At 39.2% G+C, this 23555-nt stretch overlaps 1 protein-coding gene across 1 annotated transcript; it reads left to right on the forward strand.

Annotated features, from left to right (window-relative positions):
- Positions 1–305: 305 nt before the first annotated feature.
- Positions 306–15499, forward strand: LOC131969765 (mediator of DNA damage checkpoint protein 1-like). Its single transcript, XM_059331001.1, has 8 exons — positions 306–423; positions 4971–6224; positions 9499–9600; positions 10340–10435; positions 12302–12418; positions 12565–12798; positions 13646–13995; positions 14999–15499. The coding sequence occupies exons 1-8, from the start codon at positions 306–308 to the stop codon at positions 15497–15499; spliced, it is 2772 nt and encodes a 923-aa protein (XP_059186984.1).
- The last annotated feature ends 8056 nt before the right edge of the window (positions 15500–23555 follow it).

Here is a 23555-nt window from a genome sequence, read left to right on the forward strand (position 1 = left end):
TATACATTTTATGTGGTATACTCTTTCCCTAAATCATCAAATCATCAAATCAAGGGCCACAAATACCTTTTTTCTTCATAAACAAGACAGTTAATGGATCAAATTCAGGGAAGAAACTCACAGAACCTTCAGAACATTTACATTTTTCAATGTAATGTAAACAAATCAGTAAATGGTCAGAAGGGACTGACCTTGTTATGTAATGTCACTTAACTTTGGCAGCCCATCTTCACGAACACGCTTCAGGGTCTTGGCTGCTGCTGCTGCTGCTGTTTCAGTTACAACACAGACGATGCTGTAGCACTATGTCTTTGGACAGCATCCAAACCTCCCTCATGGCTCGATCAGAACAGACTCACACCTCCATCTCTGCCAGAGAGAGCGAGGGAGCAGGCCGACACCATGAAACCTTTACACCCAAATGTCTGTAGAGGTGATCCTTTACTGGATTTCATTCTTTATCTCGTGGATGATCCTGAATTCATGACTCTTTAACCAATTATTACGCATTACCATTGTGATCAATGATGGCCCAACCAACCCACTGGTTTGACTGGGCCATCATGACAGTTTGCACACAGCGCTGATGCTTTCTGAATAAACTTTGATGTTCTCCGGTCACTAACAGTGACAATCCCCTTCGGGACGTGATAAGCTTATAAAGCTTCTAGATACAAGAGGTGACAAGCGACATGAGAACAAAATTGTTTGATGTGTGATTCTGGGCGTTCAAAATAGAGCAAAAATAAAGCTGTCATGGAGGATGGTGCAGGAAAAGGAGAGTACACTGAGTCCTGGAGGCTTCATAAGGGATAACTAGATGAGCGTTTAGCCTATTAAATATGAATGTATCTTGACTCAGGAACAGCTGATCATCGTGGACTCAGCTTCAAGGCTTTACACTACACCTTTCACATCCACATTTAAAGCAGAAAGCAGCTGAATCCCATGCTACTGTTTGTGCAACGTCCATGGACAAAATCACTTGTTGTTGCATTTCATCATGTCACCGTTGCTAGATCCCAACCAACGATGGCAATTTCTCCAAAGATGGCAAAGGCACAACCCACCTTCCGCTGCTTCTGATTGGCTTACACTGATTCTTACCAATTTATCAAATGTTAAATGGACCTGCACTTATATAGTGCTTTTCTAGTCGCTTTGCGACCACTCAAAGCGCTTTACACAACAGACTGTGCTCTTTACCGTTCACACACACATTCATACTGGTGGCAGAGGCTACCCTAAACGGTGCCACCTGCCACCATTGGGAATTCATTCTCACACCGATGAACTCAGCATCAGGAGCAATTTTGGGTTCAGTATCTTGCTCAAGGATACTTCGACATGTAGGCTGCCATGGTCAAGGATCAAACCACCAACCCTCCGATCGGTGGGCAACCCACTCTACCAACTGAGCCACAGTTGCCCCATCAATTTAACATTGGCAAATATTTGCTTCCATTCTGTGTGGGCAAAGGGGCAAATAAAACATTGGCTTCTGGTAGCAAGGCAAATTCGCATTTTGCATGACGTGGAGTTCAACCATGGTGAACCTTGACCAGCAAAGTTGCAGCCTCAACAGACGTGTGTGTGGTTGATAAACTTAGACAACAAACACATAGCCCACATATCGCCTCAGCAAGCGATGGTCATTCAGCAACATATGTGTGACTGCAGCCTAAACCAGTCTCAGGCTGCAGTCATGTATAGGTGAATATTCGCCTCCAGTTCACTTCCATTCTATGTAGGCAAAGTGACGAATAAAACATTTGCTATCAGTTGTGAAGCAAATTCACAATACGTGGAGTTCAACTGTGGTACTTTGAACTTTAACCAGTGATATCCCAGCCTCAACCAATAACAGACGTGTGTGGGGTTGACCCCACTTGGCTGTCGAAGGGACACAAGCCAGCGACTGGTGTCTGTGTGCATCACTTCCTGCCCTGCCCGTGCATTGCCTCTGCATATGAGGAAATTACAACCTCCAAACTACCTGTAAAACAGCATAAGTACGTGAAAATCTGAGAATTTATTTGGTAAATGGACTGCACTTATAGCGCTTTGCATTACAGACTCCGCTCATTCACCCATTCACACACACATTTATACTGGTGGCAGAGGCTACCAGGGAATACCATTGGGAATTCATTCACACACCGATGGACACAGCACCGGGAGCCATTTGGGGTTCAGTATCTTGCTCAACGATACTTTGACATGTAGGCTGCCATGGTCAGGGATCGAACCACCAACCCTCCGATCAATGACGATCGCTCTACCAACTGAGCCACAGCCACCCCATATTTAGTGAAAAATGTATTTGAGAACAACAAATAACACACCATGAAAGGGCGGTGATGACCTACATGAATTATCACCAAAATCTGCAGCTCCCCTCGGCTTTATGGAGTTTTAAAGTGAGCTTGCCTCATTGTTTAGCCTTCTGGCTGCAACTTTACTGACCTTGTTTACTCTCACTCCTCCTATAGCGTTGGTTTTTTTTGGCCACAGCAAGCAGCTGTTTTCATTGAAAAGTTCCTGACAACCCACTGTACACTACCTGCTCAGTATTAAACAGCAGAGTAGACAGACACAGCTGGCGGCTAGCTGGTAAACATACTGGAGCATTTAGCAGCTAAAGAGCCAATTATTTCCCTCAGGTGCTGGTGGAGACCAAAAACAGACAAAGGGAGAGTGAATTCTGGACTTGCATTCATCGGGTGAGGTGACCTGAAACACAGCTCCAAATAAATGATAATGTTGCTCTGTAAGTGCTGCATGCAAAAAAAAAATCAACTCCTCTTTGCTAATTAGTTTGCCACATACACCATATGTTAATGACATGTTCACAACTTTTCTCCAGTTTCAACTGTTTCGACCGCCTCAAAGTGGCCCAATAAAGCAAACATATTGCAGGTTAGCTATCATCACATGTTAGCGTCTTCCTTAGCATTAGCCAGCTTGCTTACGAAGTGTAAAGCCTGTGACAGCTGCCTACAGCAATTACTCTTTGTCCCACGTACTGTAACATGAACTGCAGACGTACATTTAGCTGCCTGTGCACCACAACACGGTTTTCAGTCTTAAGATTGGCAGGTAGTTATAATTAAATAGAGGTCACTGTGGACGCTGTGGTCGTGAAGAGTATCTAATGTACATGTATACATGTGGTGTAATAGAGAGGGAGTCCCCTGTTTTAGCTGTGATTGTTTTGAAGCCATAGTAACTTTAATCTACCATATGATGCTGAGGAATGGTGTTCACATGGACGCGATCTGGATTGCATGTGCGAGCAGCTTCTTAACGTCTTTCTGTACTTTATTGGCCTGAGAGAATAAGGAACCGATCTTTAGTTTTGATTTTGGGGAAACCTGTCTAAAAAATATAACATATATTTGTTGTTTATTAATAAGAATTATTGCTAGTACCGTAATAGTGTTTTCAATTTCAGACTTTTTTTTGTGTGGAATGCAGTTTCTGTGTTATAAATGCACAAAGTTTATTTTTCTGTGACTAGGGGTGTCTCAATCAAAACAATAGCAAAAGATGGAGTTTAAATGTGGTTTAGCTGCAACCTGTGACCTGCAGTCAGCTTCTGTTGGTTCTTCAGAATTCATCGTTTCCGAAAGATTTTAGCAATAGCCAAATTATCTGCAGAGGCCTGCTCCTCTCCAAAACAAATGGACCCACTGATTAAAGCCAGTAAAAACACTAAATTAAGCAGTTTAATGAAAAAAAGGTGGTGTTTCTCCAATGCTCTTCAGCGGGTACAGGACGTTCCTGAGGCTGCAAGCTGAGCTGTGGATAATGTTTGCTAAGCTTGGTTATCTGATAATTTACGATCCAGATGTTTAATGAAAAAATCCTTCATCTGGATATAATATAGAGTTAAAGACGACCAGGATCTAAAAAAGTGTATTGTTAAAATGTCAAGTCAATTTATATCAGCTTCTGGCAGATAACAACAGAGCTGATACATGCACGAAGAGGATATGACAGCATTGACAGGAAACCAAATGAAACGGATCATTACCTTGATTAAAATTACACATTTCTCTAAGGTCATTGAAATTGTTAAAAAAAAAATGGGACATTGTAATTACATAGTTCAACAAAAATGTATTTAACAGAGGTCTATTTATTTTTTTGTTTTTTTTACATTTTTGCAGAAAAGTTATGTATCTTTTTATTATTATTATTATTATTATTATTATTATTATTATTATTTAAGGGTGTTGCATGTTGAACCTTTTTTTTTAAATTGTACATTGGAAAGACCTACACATAAAATACAATGTTTTTACATGACATTGATTTAAAAAAATGTTTTTTACATTTTTAATTTTTTTTTTTAAATAAAAAAATACTTAAACTATTTTTTCTACATTTTTAAACTTTGAAATGAGTCAATTTGACCTTCCCAACATAACAGAAGGCTTAACATTTAGTTAAGTTTTAGTTGTGTTTGTACAGTTTAGAGGGGAGAGTATAGAGGCGACTGATTTTACATTAAGCCCCAATTCATTCACTCACCAGTGTTTAGGGTGTTTCATAACAACACACGATAAAATGACAACAAATACATTATTCGATTCTAAGCCTCCCTGTCCACTCAGCTGTCTTCTTTTAGATTCTCTACAACAACTGTCCCCTGTACGCCTGCTTCAAATAGTCCCTGCTTTAGTGTCACCATTCAAGGAGCTGAAATGTGAGTCTTAAATCTGGGAGGTGCTGAACATCTGATCTGCTCTGTTCTTGCACAGTGACTGAGCACTGACTTAACAGACAAAGGTGACTGGTCTGCAGAGGTCCAGCTAGTTTGCACCATGCACTCTGATTGGTCAGTTTATTTTTCCTCAGGTGATCAATGTTGATGAAAGACATTTGAAATGTTTTTGGAAAGAGACACCAGCACAGAGAGTTTTCTTGTCTCATCACATATTTCTTCCTCTTCGATCTCCTGGCAGGTTCCTCCATCCACGATGAGGAGCCTCTGGTGCATCTGCAGCTCCAGCAGCCAGAAGGAGATCTCTTCTCCTGTGGATGTGACACGACCGAGGAGCACGCCAGCCAGAGCTCCTCCAATGACACCCCGGCCCCAGAGAGGGCCATGTGCCAGCCCTGCACACCCCCATCAGCTGTAGAAACTGAAGAAGAGCCAGCTTCCACCTCGCAGCATGAAGAGGAAGAGGCAGCTTCTGCAGAGGAGGATGCTTCCACTGAGGAGGTAACAAGTGATGGAGAAGAAGAGCAAGAGGAGGCAGCTTCTCAGGAAGAGGTAGAACAAGAGGAGATGATCCCTGAGGAGGAGAGTGTGAAGGAGGAGGAGGAAATAGCTGAGGAGGTTGCATCTTCTGAAGAGGAGGACGAGGAGGTAGCTGAGCTTGAGGTAGAGGAGAAAATCGAAGAAGGTGAGGAAGAAGGAGAGGAAGAAGGAGAGGAGGAATTACCACAAGAGGAAGAGGAAGTGAGTGAACCTCAAGAAGAAGCTGCTGCAGAAGACGAAGCAGTTGAGGAACCAGAGAGTGAAGACACACAGGAGGACACAGAGGAGGAGGAGGCTGCTGTGGCCGAAACAGAAGACGAAACAGAAGATGAACCAGCTGAACTTCCTCAAACAGAGTCTGAACCTGAGGAGACAGAACCAGAAGAATCTGAACCTGAACCAGAAGTTAGTGCAGAGCCTGAACCAGAACCAGAAGCGGCTGCAGAGGCTGAACCAGAAGCAGAAGAAGAGCCTGAACCAGAACCAGAACCAGAAGTGACTGCAGAGCCTGAACCAGAACCAGAAGTTATGGCAGAGCCTGAACCAGAGCCAGAAATTACTGCAGAGCCTGAACCAGAACCAGAAGTTATTGCAGAGCCTGAACCAGAACCAGAACCTGAAACAGAACCAGAAGTTACAACAGAGCCTGAACCAGAACCAGAAATTACTGCAGAGCCTGAACCAGAACCCGAGGTGACTGCAGAGCCAGAGATTGAAGTGGTTGCAGAGCCAGAACCAGAAGTCCTTTCAGAGCCAGAGATCATATCAGAGCCTGAACCAGAACCAGAGGTCACTCCTGAAGTGGAGCCGGAGCCTTTTGTGGAAGTGTCCGCACCAGAATCTGTAGAGGACGTGGCTGTGGAGGAGAAGCCAGTGGAGGAGGCACCTGTTGATGTCGAGGAGGTGACAGTAGAGGAGGTGACTGCAGAGGAGCCTGCACAGTCTCAAACCAAAGGTAGGTATACAAGGAAACGCCATCTCGGTTTATAATATGTCATAAATCCAACTTTTATGTGCCATTTATATTAATCACCTCACCTGAAAACTGAAAGGAAAAGCTGACGCAGAGGCCAACGTAACTTAAAGCAGCAGTTACTAGCCAGTTTTGTCCTAAGGTACCCCCACAGCCTCAGATGATCTCAACTACCCCTTCATTTTTTGCCAACATAGGTTTGAAATTTTTAACACTGTTATATAAAAGTGGATACTGTGGGGCGCTCACTGGTTGAGCTACCCGAGGCAGTTAAGAAGTAGTAGAGTGTCTCTAGTACAACTAAAGTCCTAATTGCAGCGGCCCAGGTTCAAGTCGGTCCCAGGTGCTCCGTCGCTATCAAAATAAAACATGTTAAAATGCCCAACAGAAAGAAGATTTTTTTTTCATACGATTGAACTGTATTATATTTAGGTTGGTCTCGTCAGCAATCTTTTGGTCAACAATGGTACTACTACGACTTCTAATGCTTTATGCTAACTATTTCAACTGTTTATCAATTAATGCTACTTTTAGCTAACAGTTTTAAATGTTAATTTATTAACCTACTTTTAGCTAAATATTTAAACTTTTTATCAATTACTGTTTTTGTAACTTTATCAAAAGTTAGCATTACTTTTAACTAACTATTTCAACGGAATAACATTACTTTTAACTAACTATTATTTCAGTTTATATATCAGTGTTACTTTTAGCTAACTATTTCATCAGTTTATATATTAGCGTTACTTTCAGCGAACTATTTTTTACAGTTTATATAATAGCGTTACTTTCAGCTAACTATTTTTACAGTTTATATAAAAGCGTTACTTTTAGTTAACTATTTCATCAGTTTATATAATAGCGTTACTTCAAGCTAACTGCTTTTACAGTTTATATATTAGCGTTACTTTAAGCTAACTATTTCAACAGTTTATCCATTAACTATTTCTCCCGTTTATGATGTACATTTAGCAAACTATTTTAACTATTTATCCAATACTTCCTACTTTTAGTTATTTAAACCATGTATCTTTTAGTTATTTATTTCTACCATTTGTTCATTACTTTGAGTTTCCTGTTTGAACTACCTGTGCTTGCTGTGATGTGTTTAGGTGATGCAGTCTTTGTGGATATAATCTTTCTATCAAATCATAATTTATATTATTTTTTTAATTAGTAGAGTTACTCTAAAATCTTTCCACGTACCTCCTGGTACTTAAGAACCCCCTGATACTGTACTACTTGGTGAAAATCACTCACTTAAATTTTATCATGGACACCAGAGGCCGACATCTTTCCTTCATTCTGTCTGACGGTCCAAGCGTGGACAAGTAGAGCAGCTGGCATCCGGTTACAGTAAATCTGTCCCCATCCAGTCAGTGCTCCTGTAATTAAGGACACGTGCCATTATCTGACACCTGGGTGTTGACACCTGCTATAAAAGATGATGGTCGAGTCTTAAAAGACTTTCCTCTTTCCTTCTCTGATCCCACTTCATCACTTAATTCGACACATTTGTGTAAATGTCATTGGAGGTTATTTTATATAATATATTATATATAATATCTTTTTTATCCGGTTGTTGAACAGTCATTGATTTAAGCAGTCAGGAGAAGCCTGTGGTGCATTTTTTAACATGAGTAAAGTCATTCTCGCGAGTTTGAGTTAAAAATGACAAAAACATTTATATTTTAGAAACTGTTCTGTCATGTATTATGTTTTTTTTATTTTGAAAGAAGAACAATCTTATTAAATCATGTACACAGACACAATTATTTTCAAACAAAGAAGATGAAAAAAAAAGGCAGAAATAAGTCATCATTATCCTATGGAGTCGAGTAAAACACTACAACAGTAAAATGCAACAATGCTAAAACAACGTTACTTTTATAAAAAGGCACAGGTAGGAGGAAAAAAAAGGTAGAGCACAAACAACTACAGAAAAAAACATTTTAGCCAACAAGAAAAAAGAAGAAGAAACGATCTAAAAGAATTCCCCACCAGTGAACGACCAGTCAAGACAAAAGTTATTCTCATAAATGGCTTATAGCTGGCCTGTATATTCATAATTAACATTATAAAGTATGTCTTATTAGAGATGGATATCAAATTACGGTTGCATTTCACTGAGATGGTTCCTGAAATGACAGTAAAGGTCTCTATGTTTCTCTCAGGGGCCTGCAGAGCCCCCTGAATATGACACTGTGTGTAACTGAAGGGGAATTAGCAACAACCTCTGGTACAGAAATAAACAAACCAAAATAGCAGAGGAAAGGAATCGACAGTTAGATGGACAACGGCATGATATAACAGTTGGGCCTGTACTCGGCCCAGATGGTCTGCTCACTCATGACTGACGGAAGCATTTACCTGGGGGAGCTCTTTTATTTTGTAACCATGTCAGCTGAGTTTTTAATTGGATAAGAGAAGGGGGCACATTTCACTGATTCAGTTGTCATTATTTGTGCGTGTTCCACAAAAAAAAACTTTTTCCAGACTGTCTTAGTAAGATTAAAGTGGCATTGTGTAATTCTTGTCAACATGTTCCCAAAATCAATTGTGATGATTGCATGACTTCTAGTTGCAACTATGACACCGTTCAAGATTGTGTAAAGTTTTAACAGTTAGAAACACTATAAAGCTTGCAATGTCCTCAAACGTGTAGAGCAAACCTTTCAGACTAAAATTAAGACCAACAGCCAAACCCACCCAAGTGACATTGCAAGATATATATCCTTTATTTAACCAGGTAAAAGTCTCATTGAGATTAAAAAAAAATCTCTTTTCCAAGAGAGACCTGGCCAAGAAAGCAGCATAAAAAGAGACAAGTTACAACATTTAAACACAGTTATCATAAACAATTAAAAACAAATACAGCCATCATAACACACTGAAGGAGCCTCAGTAACCGACTTATAAGGAGCAGTCACAGTGACCAAGGGAAGCGATTGCTTTGTCCTTTAAAATCGATTTAAGTTTACCGATTGTGATCAGTTAGATCAGATAGAGCTAGCTGTTTAGCATCCTCATTCTAGTAGATATCTCTGCAACACAATACAAAGACATCTTTTGTTTAAGATGAAAACTATTACTTCTTCACATTCTGTTGATAATATCAGTTAATTGTTATATTTTAAATCTGACTGCATCTTACACATTGTACCTTTAATCAGGACTACTTTCTTGCAGTAACAGATAAATGCCTGTCAGGACTTTTGATCTTAACAGTTGACTGACAGTCTGATCTTCCAATCAGAACATAAGAAAAATGAAGAGGCGGGCCCAACAGTGAGGGACCGCACCCACATTGAGGACACGCTGCGATTGGCTACTACTGAACCCTCTGCAGAATTCTCAGGTAAGGAACAAAGACATGTCAACATTTATTGACATAAAACAATAATATGTGGACATTCTCTGCTTGAAATGCAAATTCACCACTAAAGCCCACATCCTCCTCATCAAAAATAGGAAGTTCAGTGGAAACATTGCTGTGGTGCCCACCGTTTCAAATGTCTTTCAGACTTTTGCTGTGGAAATGCCTGCAGATCTGTACTGAAACGAAGAATGTTTACAGCGACTTTGTCAATGGAAAAGAAAAACAGATGTGTTTGCATGTGAATGAAAGGAAGTTTGAGACAGTTTTGGGGGGATTTTCTGCAGAAACTATTCTGAAAATTGCTTCATGATGTCTAGGTCCTGGGGCTGTTATGTGTGAGCGTGTGTACCGTATGCATGTGTGTATGTGCATGCCTGTGTGTGTGTGTGTGTGTGTGTGTGTGTGTGTGTGTGTGTCTTCAGGCAGGTGATTAATCAGCACAAATGTGTAACTCTGTCCTCGGCCATGAAAGCCTCTCTGTTCTTTTAAACCAGATTGGTTCATTTCAGAGAGGCCAAAGTGCCGCAGCAGAGCCGCTCTTCTAATCACCTCAGCTCGATTCAATAAACTTTATGAGGGCAATTCATCATGCACTGCCAAAGGAACTGTTATAATCAGTAATGGTAGCACGAGCATTAATTAAACTCTTGTCCAAAATGTCTTCTCGCCATTACATCCCAATGATTACATCCCACTTTCTCTCTCTCTCTCTGTTTAGCTGCTATGAAGAAGCTGTTGAACATCTACCACACTGCCATCAAGCCAATGGAGCAAGCCTACAAGTACAATGAGCTCAGGCAGCATGAAGTCACAGGTAAACCAGCTTCCAGTTGGAGATTACACCTGGGGAAAAAGAGCATGCACAGAAGCATTAACAGTAGTTTGTTGGTATAAGCAAACACCACAAGCAGACTCTTAATCGGCTCAACAGGCCACCAGCAGCACATTTCCTTTGGTTCACATATATAATTGGCCAAATTAATACAAAATGATACTTTTACATACATACAGCCATGGAAAAAATTATTAGGACATCCTTGTTTTCTTCACTTTATTGTTAATTTTAATGCCTTGTACAACTAAAGGTACATTTGTTTGGACAAATGTAAGGTTATTATGTTATGTAATGTTATATTGATAATAACCAAAATCATTATCAAGAAAACCATGGAAATGTCCAGATATCAGCTCTTAGATTAAACTCTTATGAGCTGTTTTTGTTGTTATCATTATATTTGTCCAAACAAATGTACCTTTAGTTGTAACAGGTATTAAAATGAACAAGAAGTTGAAGAAAACAAGGGTGGTCTAATCAATTTTTCCATGACTGTATATACATTTAGACTAATGGAAAAGAACATGATATTTTAAAATTATTTTCCTGACATGCAGGGAAATACACATTATTCCATAATTAATACTACAATTGAGAAGGAGTGGGGGAAAAACCCCACAATGTGGCAACCTTATTATTATTTAACAAAAAAAATCCACCAAGGACACGTCACCTCACAGTTTCCCTATTAGTTTGCCACATCATACAGCAGATGGTTTAATAAACTTGAGTTGCACAGAAACAGTGAAGCACAAATAAAGTTATAATTAAGAAGCAATAGAGCCAAAATCTGACATTATTCAAACCAGGCACACAGAGAAGCACAATAAGGACTCTGTCTGCTGAAAATTAACAGGAAGGTTGTGTGGGCCAGACTCCCTACAACTTTGTTCCATTGCACTTGAGGGCAGGGAGTATTATTTATGCTCAGGAGCAGGATGAAGCCTTCAGACTGTGGCATGTGACTCTGAGACCCCTTGTGGTGCAGAAAGGAAAGACATGCACACAACCGGGAGCGTGAAGGCATTCCAGTCTGCCTGTCTGATCTGGTTATATTCTGCATGCTAGTGGAAACTTTAATAGAAATCAGGAGAGAGCACAAACCATTTATAGTCTGAGGGCTGTGATTTTTCATGCAAGATATTTTTCTGACTGAAGATGTAGTTAAATTGAGTTCTTGAATAATGTGCTTTGAATTAGACAATATGGTACAAGGTAATATTGCAGCTTAACATTGCACCCTTAACCCTTAATAGGGCACTCATTGAAATACTTGCAAATTCCAAATTTCAACTCTAGAGAATATTGGAGGATTTTACTTACAGCCAGAATGTGGAATGTGTAAAAAAAAAAAACATACGGACCCAGGGGAGGGGGGTAATATTTTGAGAAAAAAAGTTTACAAGATTAAAGTGACAAATCTACGAGAAAATAATGCACAGATTTATGAGATTTAAAGTGGTGAATCTGCAAGGAAAAAGTTGCTTTTTTCCCACTTTTTTCTCGTAAATCTGTGACTTTTTTCACGCAGATTTGCCAGGTCAATAAAGTTAATATTATTATATTATTATCATACTAATTGGTCAGATGTCATGGTGTCACTGTCTGTGACGTAGCCTGATCTTTGCTGATTAGCTGGAAGAAATCCATATGGTTCTACGACCAAACAGTGAGACACGGGGACCCCATTTTGGATATCCGCTGAAGTTACCAAATACGGTTCTTCGCCCGATAAAGGGTTAAAGCTTAACAATGCTGTATTTTTTCCCCTAAAGCAAATATTTTATGTTCATTTTTTCTCTCAAAGCTTTTCTTTAATGCACGATTTTGTCACAAACTCTGCAGATGGTGAGATCACCTCCAAGCCCATGGTTCTGTTCCTGGGACCGTGGAGTGTCGGCAAGTCCTCCATGATCAACTACCTGCTGGGTCTCCATGGCACCTCACAGGAACTCTACACAGGTTCACACTGATCAAACTGTTTATGACACATTATCGTTTTATAACAAATGAACCAGAGTAGTGATGAGGACTCACAGTGGTATCAGAGGCACTATGTTGGCTGCAATACAAACTGTGTTAAATCACCATCTTCATTCCTCCACCAGGTGCTGAGCCCACCACCTCAGAGTACACAGTCATAATGCACGGTGACAAGCATCGGTCCGTAGAGGGCATCGTCATGGCAGCAGACAGCTCACGGTCCTTCTCGCCTCTGGAGAAGTTCGGTCAGGGCTTCCTGGAGCGGCTGGTGGGCGTTGAGATGCCCCACAAGTTGCTGGAGAGGGTCACCTTCGTCGACACGCCCGGCATCATAGAAAACCGCAAACAGCAGGAGAGAGGTGACTATTACTAATGAAAACGTTTTTATATCAAAGCTGCAGATTACCAATAGACTTGTAGACTTATGAAAAAGATATGTGTGTACCATTATAGGTCACACAGTATCAAAAATACACAACTGACAGACAAACACAGACATACACACCAACGGCATGCATCAAATAATGAAATTAGTATAGTACAATATTAGGGTTATTTATAATGCATGCAGATATTGTTTATTTTTCCTGACGCTTTAAATGAGACCTGTAGAACAAAGTGATTTTGACAGAAACATCAGAATTTTAAGCTTCATTTTGGTTACTTTTTCTTATGGAAACTTTCATAACACATGATCCGTTCAGAAAGTTCAAGTTTTGACAATGAGGCCTGTTTTACAGTTTCTTTCTACAATAAACTGTGTTTTTGTTTTTTTTGCATTATTTTAAAGAAAACATACATTTCAATCCCACCACCATCATGGTGGGGTTCAATGGGTTAAACAGACAGGTTTACTAGTAAGCATTGTCAAGAAAAAAAATGATGCAGACAAGTGAAAAGTGTGTCAACCAACTAGTGCTTGTTGTGTCATATAACATTGTTAGAGATTTTTACAGCTTTCGCTGTAGCTTATTGGGCTAAAGGGCATATAATGTAAAGGTCTGGCATTTAATCTGTTGATAGATCTTCGCAAAAGTCTCCTCACGTTTTAGATATTACAAAGATATTCTTACTGAGCCAGAAATCCAATTAACAACATTTGTTTTACCTGTTTACTAGTTAAGAAAGCTTTTAATGTGTGAAATGTTAAAATGACAATGTTATGGGATATTTCACTCAGCTGTCACATCTGTCTCTCTGCCTCAGGTTACCCCTACAACGAGGTGTGCCAGTGGTTCATCGACCGGGCCGATCTGATCTTCCAGGTGTTCGACCCCACTAAGCTGGACGTGGGTGGGGAGCTCGAGATGCTCTTCAAGCAGATGAAGGGCCGCGAGTCCCAGATTCGCCTCATCCTCAACAAGGCAGACAGTCTCTCCACCCAGGACCTGATGAGGGTCTACGGGGCCCTGTTTTGGAGCATGGCGCCCCTGATCAACGTCACAGAGCCTCCTCGCGTATACGTCAGCTCCTTCTGGCCTCAGGACTATGCTGCAGACACCAGCCGAGAGCTCTTCATGAAGGAGGAGACCTCCCTACTGGAGGACCTCAACCAGGTATGACATGACTTTTATACTTGTTTTGTTAAAAAAACTATTCTTCAGATTTAATTTCACGGTAACAGATTTGATGATTGCTGCAATAAACAGCTATAGTCACATGGGTGGTTTACTGAACGGTTAAACTGGGCCCAGGCCCCCTGACCTTCATTTTCAAAATGTCACTCAAATAGACACATATCAAGCGGGAAGAGACAAAATCACCATAAAGAGACACAAAAACACCACAAATAGACACAAAACTACTACAAAAAGATCAAAACAGTTACAAAGTTATACAAATCAACTACAAAGAGCCCCCCAAAAACTACAAGAAGACACAAAAAGACTACAAAGAGACGGAAAAACAACAAGGAGATGCAAAAAAACAAAACAAAAGGGACACAAAACAACTACAAAGAGACACAAAAAGACTTCAAAGAGACACAAAAAGACTACAAAAATACACAAAACCCATCACATACACAATGTAACTACAAAACAATTACAAAGTTAAACAAATCAACTACAAAAAAACACCAAAAAAACTACAAGAAGACACAAAAAGACTACCAAGAGACACACAAAGACTACAAATAGAGGAAAACCACATACCCAAAATAACTACAAAAAGAAAAAAAGTATTTAAAAAAGAGATACAAAATGACTCCCAAAGAGGACTCACAATGACTATCAAATAGGCCAAAACAACCACAAAGAGACAAAAACCAACAACAACAAGAGGCTAAACAACTATAAAGTCTGTGTGTCTTGCAGGAGAGACGGTGGGGCTTCTTGCTTGTCTGTGCCAAGGGCCCGTTGTCTTATATGCTGAACATACATATTAATCCTGGCCACATTTTAAAGAGTTTAGGGCACTCATTAGATGTCTGAGATAGGTTGATGTCGCAACACTTTTAATATGAAGTAAAAATAAAAATAATTCTGGCTAAAACATACCAAGCACTTGCAGTACACATCGAGTCTGTGATTTATATTTCCTCTCTCCTCTCCCCTGCAGGTTATCGAGAATCAGATGGAGAATAAGATCGCCTTTATCCGGCAGCACGGAATCCGTGTACGTATCCACGCCCTGCTGGTGGACCGATACCTCCAGACCTACTACGACAGGCTGGGCTGGTTTAGCGACCCCTACGAGGTGTTCCAAGACATTGTCAACGACCCGGATAAGTACTACATCTTTAAATCCATTCTGGCCAAAACCAACGTCAGCAAGTTCGACCTGCCCAACAAGGAGGCCTACCAGGACTTCTTCGGCGTGAACCCAGTGTCCAGCTTCAAGCAGCTGTCCTCTCACTGCAGCTGGACCGGCGGCTGTCTGCTGGAGAAGCTGGAGAGGGCCATCTCGTACGAGCTGCCGGCTCTGCTCAGCAGTGTCAGCAAGGCCCCAGACACTCCTGCACCAGTGAAGGCTGCACCCGCACCTCCGCCCCCCCTCCCAGGTACCTGTGAGGGTCCCGGTTGTGAGGAGAAACCCAAGAATCGCTGGAGGAAGCAATGAGATGGAGGAGAGGGAACAGAGGAGGCAGATGGTGGCAGCAGCCAGAGGGTTTCCTGAAATAATCCTCACTGCTGGGATTTTCAGAACTGGGGATGAAGAGACTGAGCAGGGGAAGAGAATACAAAGTGTGCAAAGATGCACCAAGCAGACCTAGGTCAGCTTTTTCAAATACTTTTCTATGACCTTCTCACCTATCACCTTATCACCTTCTCTGGTACACATTGACCTGTATGACAACGTTGTGGTGTGTAGGTACGTCAGAAGGGATTTTTGACTACGGTTTGGTTGAAAAATGTAGAAAAAGAGGCTTAAAGTCAACTTTCCATCCGAAGCCTTTGTTGTCTGCAACATGATAACAGGAAAAAAACCTAAGACGTCTGTTTCCTATGTAACTGTCCATGTTAACCCATTGTGCCCGAACACTATACGTAGTATTATAAGGAAAAATGCCAAAACGATTGTTCTGATCGGTCTAAAGTCTTGAAATTTGTCACGGACATGCTTAAGTCAAGTATCTAACAGTACAACTTTGAAGATCACATTAAAAACTCACACATTTATCCAAAGTCACAGAAAAACGCTGACATTGTGATTATTAAATGTCTTCCATATTACACTTCACATGTGTACATATCTTTGATATTCAACTTTCATTTCAACTTTTGATTTCAGAGATACCAAATACTTGATTATGCTCCTTTTAGTTTCTGAGATAGAGCCATTTTATTATCAAACTGAGTTTAGTCTTTGGGCACATGGGCCTCTTGGGCCTACAGTAGTCCCATGCGCCCAAAGACTAGACATAGTAGGCTAGGATAAGAAAATTTCACTCTACAGTTTGACCGATTTTGAACATGAACAGTTCATAAGATTTATGTTTCGCTGAGTCCAGAGAGCACTTCCACCCAAGAAAATTAAAAATTTAAGTTGCGGGCACAAATGGGCTAATGAAATCTGAGAGTGAATGTTGTTTTGTTCCTCACTGTTTTCAAGTTTGTACATTATTTATTCAAGTTTTCTTCTTCAGAGAAAGATGCTGGCAGCTATTGTGCTCCTCCAGTGGTACAGTAAATGCTGCCACTCTTTTGTCATGCAGAGTCTGAAGATTAGGATTCAAACTGCTGTGATGTGATTTACAGTTAAACCAGGAGGCTTATTTTTAATGGTGAGACAATAAAATAGAAAGAAGATTTTTCTTGTAGTGTTTTATTAAGCAGGGATTCAACCATGTTTAGTCACTGTACTGTACTATACCACTGCATACTGTGCTGTCTTTTTTCTCTATTGTACTATATTACATTTATTACAGAGACACATTTTATTTCAACATTTCTCAGTGCTGCACTGGGGTTGAAGTGACTGAATACAACCATGATCAGTCAGTTAACCGTAGCTTTCTGTTCGCTTGTATTTAATGCCACCGCTGCCTTTTCAGCCCACTGAACTGTTGCTAGTTTTACCTCAACGCGGCTGCATGCCATATGGGCATTTCCTTTAAAATGTAATCTTTTCCTCATTCTTTTAGGTCTGTTTGTAATTGTCATTCTTTTGAGTGATTTCTTTTGAGTAAACAACAAAATTAAACAATGCAGGCTTGGTTTCCTTTTTAAGCCCACAAAGACAGTGCGGATGCAGTCTCTTCCACAGAAAACAATATATAATTCATATCATTTGGTTGTTTAGCTGCAAAATGCAGCTGGTTTGGAAAACGTGGGCCAAATGCAAGCTAAAAGCACCAGCTCTCATCATCACAACTCACAGCTCTAGATTGGAGAAACGGCACGCTCGGAATAAAATATTGCAAACTAATTTGTTCATGCAAAAAAACATTGTACGAATTAGAAACATGATTAAATGTGTAACAGCTGGGTGAGCACACAGCAGCACAAACCACATTAACAATAAAATAAAAATGCTGCTTTTTGATAGCTGGTAATAAATGATTCCCTGTAGTGAGTAAAAACAGCCACCAGGAGGCGCCTCAGTTCAATGTGTCAGGGAGACTGACTCCATAACACAGTGCAGTGTAGAAAGCTCTATTTCTTTATATCAGTTTTACATACAGTTTTAAACAGAGATAATTTCCCTGACTTAGGGATATAGGAATAAGGGTTTTAATAACTATATGATACTTTTACACTTCTATCAAAAAAATGACATAGTTCTGTTCATAATCCATTCAGTCATAATCCATATTCATAGCATGTTCTCACATTTTTCTCTGCTGACAGTTTTCTGGGATTAAATCCTTTTATAGTTTCTGTATTTTATATCAGGAGTGAGCTCATTCAAAGCAGTGAATTCTTTCTGTTTGCCAAGAAGAGTGTATGTGTACCTGTGTGTGTGAGTGTAGCCTGTCTGACGTTAGTTTGGTATTGCTAACATAAACACTCTTTGCACGTGTCAGATACCCAGCAATGTGGCAGAGCCAACTCAACTATGACATTGCATCACTCAGGTCTACTTTAAATTAAATTAAATATTATAAATTAAATGTAGGATTTTATTTCGGTCACAGATTCCACAATTAAATTTCACAATGTATAATTAAAACAAAACTTCCCTAGGGTATTTTGTAGATGTGTAGTGTGCAGCATTTTTTTAAATAAATGTATACACTTATCAGTATAAGAACAATTTGGCACACTACCATGACAGACAACCAGCATAATGGCATCTTTTTCTTTGCATCTTTGCATCTGTGCATATGTGCGACTGCATTTATGACTTACTCACTTTAACTCTGCCCAATTCATTCCAGCACCCTTATTCATTTCATTAAACAGTAACTCACACTAACTTTGCTTAAACATATTTTTTATGTACATTCTGAATACATTCTGGAACAGCTACATTTAAGAAATTCTTCGAAAAACCTTTTGTCTTAAAGGCTCCCTCATAAATGTCACTGTCACATGGTAACCTCGCTTAGTTTACAACAACATAAGTATTCTAACATACATAATAAAACAAATATTCTTGCATCCTGTCTGTCATTCGTTCAATTTATTAATTTCCTTACTGGGTCTAGGTTGGCTATACTTGCCCTGGGGCCACTTTTGTAAAAAGACAAGAGGCCAGGGGCCAATAAAAATACAAACATGAATTTTATTTATCATGGGGGTTATCAGTTGTTGTTTTTTGTTGTTGTTCTACTGTGATGCTATTTTATGTACTCTGGCACTTTATTTACATTTTAAACAAAAAAATCTCATTGTGAAGAAATTTATTTTCATTATGAGAAATGAGCAGTGGGCCACCCAACATGGTATCACAGGACACATTTGGGACATAAGTTAAACATCAGTGTTTAGTGACCAAAACCCTGGAAATACTTTATCTAAATGGAATGCAGCCATTTTTAATTTTCATTTAATGCTTAGTCCTTGCAAAGCAGCAGGCCGATTTGAATCCAGCACAAAGCCCTTTACTGCATGTCTTTCCCTCTGTGTCCCCCTTTTACTCTGTATTTCTGCAACCATCAATATGGCCAAAAATTACTTAAAAAAAGATGTAGGTAATCTAACATCTTGATAATGATATATGACATGGTATTGCTAATTTCCTGGTAATTCAATAAATACATGGTCTATGTAAAATTCCCACATGCTAAAGCATATTTTTGCGTGTGAATAAATACTTGACAATAAATAAGTTCTATTTTCTCATTTAATTGATAACCTTGTTACAAAATGAACTTAACAGTCACAAGCAATATTATAGAGAGAAATTAAATAAATATACATACATTCATACATCAGACTTTCCGAGAAATCTGAGTTACTATGTGCCAGTTATTATCAATTTAGATGACCTAATAGTGTATCAGGATATCTTGTGTTGTGTCTTGATATTTGATTCAATCATATGATTCCATTGAAAGAAGATACATGTATCATATTGAATTATCGCCTAGGTATGAAATAGCCTTTAGCTGAATGAGGCTACACCAGACAATGTACAACAAGACCGGCGTTAGCTTTGCGGTAAATGCTAAAGACAGCAAGCTAAAATGCTAACAGTGACCAAGCTAACATGCTGATGTTAAGAAGGTATAATATTTATCATGTTGGTTAAACGTGTGAGCTAATATTTGCAAAGTAGCACTAAACACTAATTGCAGCTGAGGCTGATGGGAATGTTGTAAGTTACTCTGCCACTTAGGGCATGTTGTATTACAGGAAATTTCCTATTACAGGAAAACTGCAGGCCTGATTTTCATGAAACTTGGTGGAAGGGTGTGCATGGGTCAAGAAAAAAAGCCATTACATTTTTGAGCGGATCCAAGTCATGGTGGATGCACAAAGAATTTTTCACTTGCATTTACATATATAGATATATAGATAGGGCAAGAGGCCTGTGTTCTCCAAGTGGCCTTTTAGTTTTGCAGGTTTTTGGTTATAAAACAAAGTATTAGAGAAATATCTCTCTAAACCAAAACTGTCAACTTCATAGTGGCACTAGAGCAGGGGTGGGCAATTCATTTTCCCAAGGGGCCACATGAGAAACTATGAAGGTTGCGGAGGGCAGCACCAAAACTCTTTTTCATGGCTTTAGGAAGTGCAGTAAATTATCTGGTTTTGAGCTTCTACTGGTAATAATACATGTTATGATAAGACTGTTAATGTGGAGTAACTCAAATATAGTAGTAAAAAATAGTAAAAACTCCAATCATTATTTAATTTTTTCATTTATTTTAAACACAACATATGTTCAAACCACAAAAACAATATAAAGAATGTATATGTAAAGCAATTTATGCAAAAAGAAATAAGTGTTTTGATAAGGAAACAAGGTAACTCAATGTTAATGTGCAGGTGCACATGCATGCATGCACATACGTACATCGCCTTCAAAATAAAAGCACCGTGGTTGTATTGATTTCTAATTTTCTGGTAACCTTACGCAGGCCAGACAGGGACAGCCAACAGGCCAGATGTGGCCCTGGGCCGCCTAATGCCCAGGTCTGCACTAGAGCAAAGGTCAGGAGGTCACCAAAGACATTAGGATTTGAGCAGCACAAAAGTCTGTACAAAATTTCCTGAAAATCCACAGCTGTTGGGAGATTTCAGTCTAGACCAAAGTGGTGGAACGACTGGCTCAGTTCACCATACCCACGGCAAAAAATACTGCTGGTAATGCTGCACATGGGCTTTTCAAAAGTAGCACACATTAACAAGTTAAAATATGAGAGGAGTTAAGCCTATTTGTCACCATATTCTTTGGCAGCTTGTCTCCTCACTGCTGCTTCTCTGAAATACTTAGAGGAAAATCTGCAGCTGTCCTGCAGCTGACCCTGGGCTCTACGGCAAGGAGTTAATTTCCCCACAGCAGCCAATAAAATATCAACCACACCAGAATGACACAAACGCTCACGCGACACGGGCACATACACGCCTCTGCATGTGTAGGTAATAAATGCAATACATGCAAATAAGAAGCTCATAATCTGTGTTTGCTGAGCTGACAGACAGTGCTCCCACGTTTAAGGCACAATGTTAACACAGACTTATCAGTGCAGCTTTATCAACTCTTTAAACAGGCCACTTGTAAGCTCTCGAACACAAGCACATGCACACGCCAACCGCATGCCACACACACACACACACACACACACACACACACACACACACACACACACACACACACACACACACACACACACACACACACACACACACACACACACACACGTTTGAATGATGCCTGGCGGCTTATTTACTTTATTGGATTCAAAGTTTAAACATTATGCCCTCTTCCACACACACACACACACACACACACACACACAATGAATCTGCACAATGCCGTGACTCTGATTTACCTTGTTTCTTTTTATTATTATTCACCTGCTGTTCATAATCTTATCACTTCTCTATCTCTAGCTGAAAGTACAGTGTGGTCAATAGAAACCAGAAAAGTGTCCATTCATGTTGATGAAGCACATACCAACTTGGACATTTGATAGCCAACATGGCTTTGCCATTCATAACAATAGTTTTGTGTTTCCTCTGTACGATTACCCCTGAATAACTCTTATTGTGTAATAGGTCACAGTAAACCATCCTCCGCACGGTATTTCCTTATTTATTATACTATGGCCTTGGAGATTAAACTTTTGCCAGATTTGAATGTTCCCTCCATATCTCTTTATTTTCTACATGCTGTGATCAATTTGAATTTTGAAAACATCTGTATAATTTCAGGCTGCTCAAAAACTACAGTATAAAACTATCATAATATAATATAAGTTAAAAAAAATCGTTTTTGGAAATGTTTTCTCCCACCTGTCTATTTATCTGCAAATACAATATTTTGAAAATGAGGAACAGTTACAATGAGACTTTTTTTTGATAAATCAAGTCAGTATTAGAATCCTATTTCATACATGTCTAAAAATGTAATTTCATATGCTGTGTGTTTTTTAGAACTCAAACACCATGATGCATTTAAACCTCAGAAATCCTCAGAATCACAGATATGACTCCAGTAAATAGACTGAATATATATTTGTTTAGCATATATTCAGTTTTATCTTGAAGTTTTAACCCTTTGTAGTTTTGAGCTATTTTATCCGCTTTTGAATCCTTTTCATTCCGCCTCTATAAACCACCTAAATGCAATGTTTGCCATGCCATGCTGGTATTCTTTTTTTTTAGCATAACCTCACCTATATGACCTGATAATTAGAGTATGAAAATTGTTATTTTTTACTTTCAACACACAATCATGCTCACTGAAGAATTTTAAATGTTGTTAAAGTGACTACAGGTTGCATATAACATATAAGAGGCAAAATGAGGATAAGATCTGGTTCTACATCTATATTAAATAAATTTGACCATATCTCTGGTTTTACTTGGACAATCATCATCAAACAAAAACTGTAGTAAAGTCTCAAGTCATTACTTGAGAGGGAAGTTGACTACAGGGCTCGACTCCAGAGGGTTACGTATGTAGGAAAGACTGGAATGACCTAATAGTTGAAAAATAATGCTAATTTCAAATTTAGGCAGTAGACAAAAACAAACCATGTTGATAACATAACTTGTATTTCTTGCTCCTGGTTAGCAGTGTAATTTAAAATGTTTCTATGAACAGTTGGTTGATTCACTAGAGCTAAAATCAGACAGGACACATCAGTGGTGAGAATTTGTGAAGTAGAGACTGTTATGACTGTTATATTCGTAAGTGTCTTGAACGTATCTGAGCGCCACTCTGGACATCCACCCACGACCAACCGTCAAGTCACACAGAGACAACCAGGGAGACACCGGAAGTCAGAGTCCGCCATCAAAATAAGGTGTTGAATTGTTTGTGTTTGCCTGAGATGTTTATTCAATACATACTTGAACTTCTGCGGTCTGGGTTCACTTTAAAAAAGAGTTGTTGCTAGCTATGTACTGGTAACGTTACTGTTAGCTATGTTGACAGTTTGGTAGCATATGTCTTTTAAAAAAAGCTAATGCTAGCTTCAATTATTCCAAAGGTAGACACATTTAAAAAAAATATTTGAACTAGTTAGATAAAGGTATTAATCATATCAAGCCGGCAAACACCCTCTTCTAATGGAGGTTCATGTTTCTACTAAGTACATAATGCTAGATATGCTATTTACTACCATCCCCAAAATGCAGAAACTGTGTTTGCTAGCATTGAAATAACAGTGTGTGATTATCCACCATTAGTGTTAACTTTATTGAGTCTTGGGCTGTTTTCTCCATTTTTTAATGTTGGTATTTTTTTTCCAGCACAACCTCACCTATATGACCTAATAATAATTGATTTTTTTATTCTGGCTTACTGAAAACAAATATTGAACCAAAAAGAAACAAAGAAAAACCTGTCTGACTGTATTTTATTTGTGTCTTGTGTGTTTAGCGTAACAATTTTGGTCATTTTGTATATTTTTTAGTCATTTTGTGTCTTTGTAAGTCATTTTGTGTCTTCTTTGGTCATTTTGTGTCTTTTGTTGTGTCTTTTTTAGTTATTTTGTGTCTTTTTTTGATCATTTTGTTTATTTTTTTAGTAAGTGTGTGTCTTTTTTTGGTCATTT

Source organism: Centropristis striata, chromosome 1, assembly GCF_030273125.1.
Source record: "Centropristis striata isolate RG_2023a ecotype Rhode Island chromosome 1, C.striata_1.0, whole genome shotgun sequence".
NCBI classification, from domain to species: Eukaryota; Metazoa; Chordata; class Actinopteri; order Perciformes; family Serranidae; genus Centropristis; species Centropristis striata.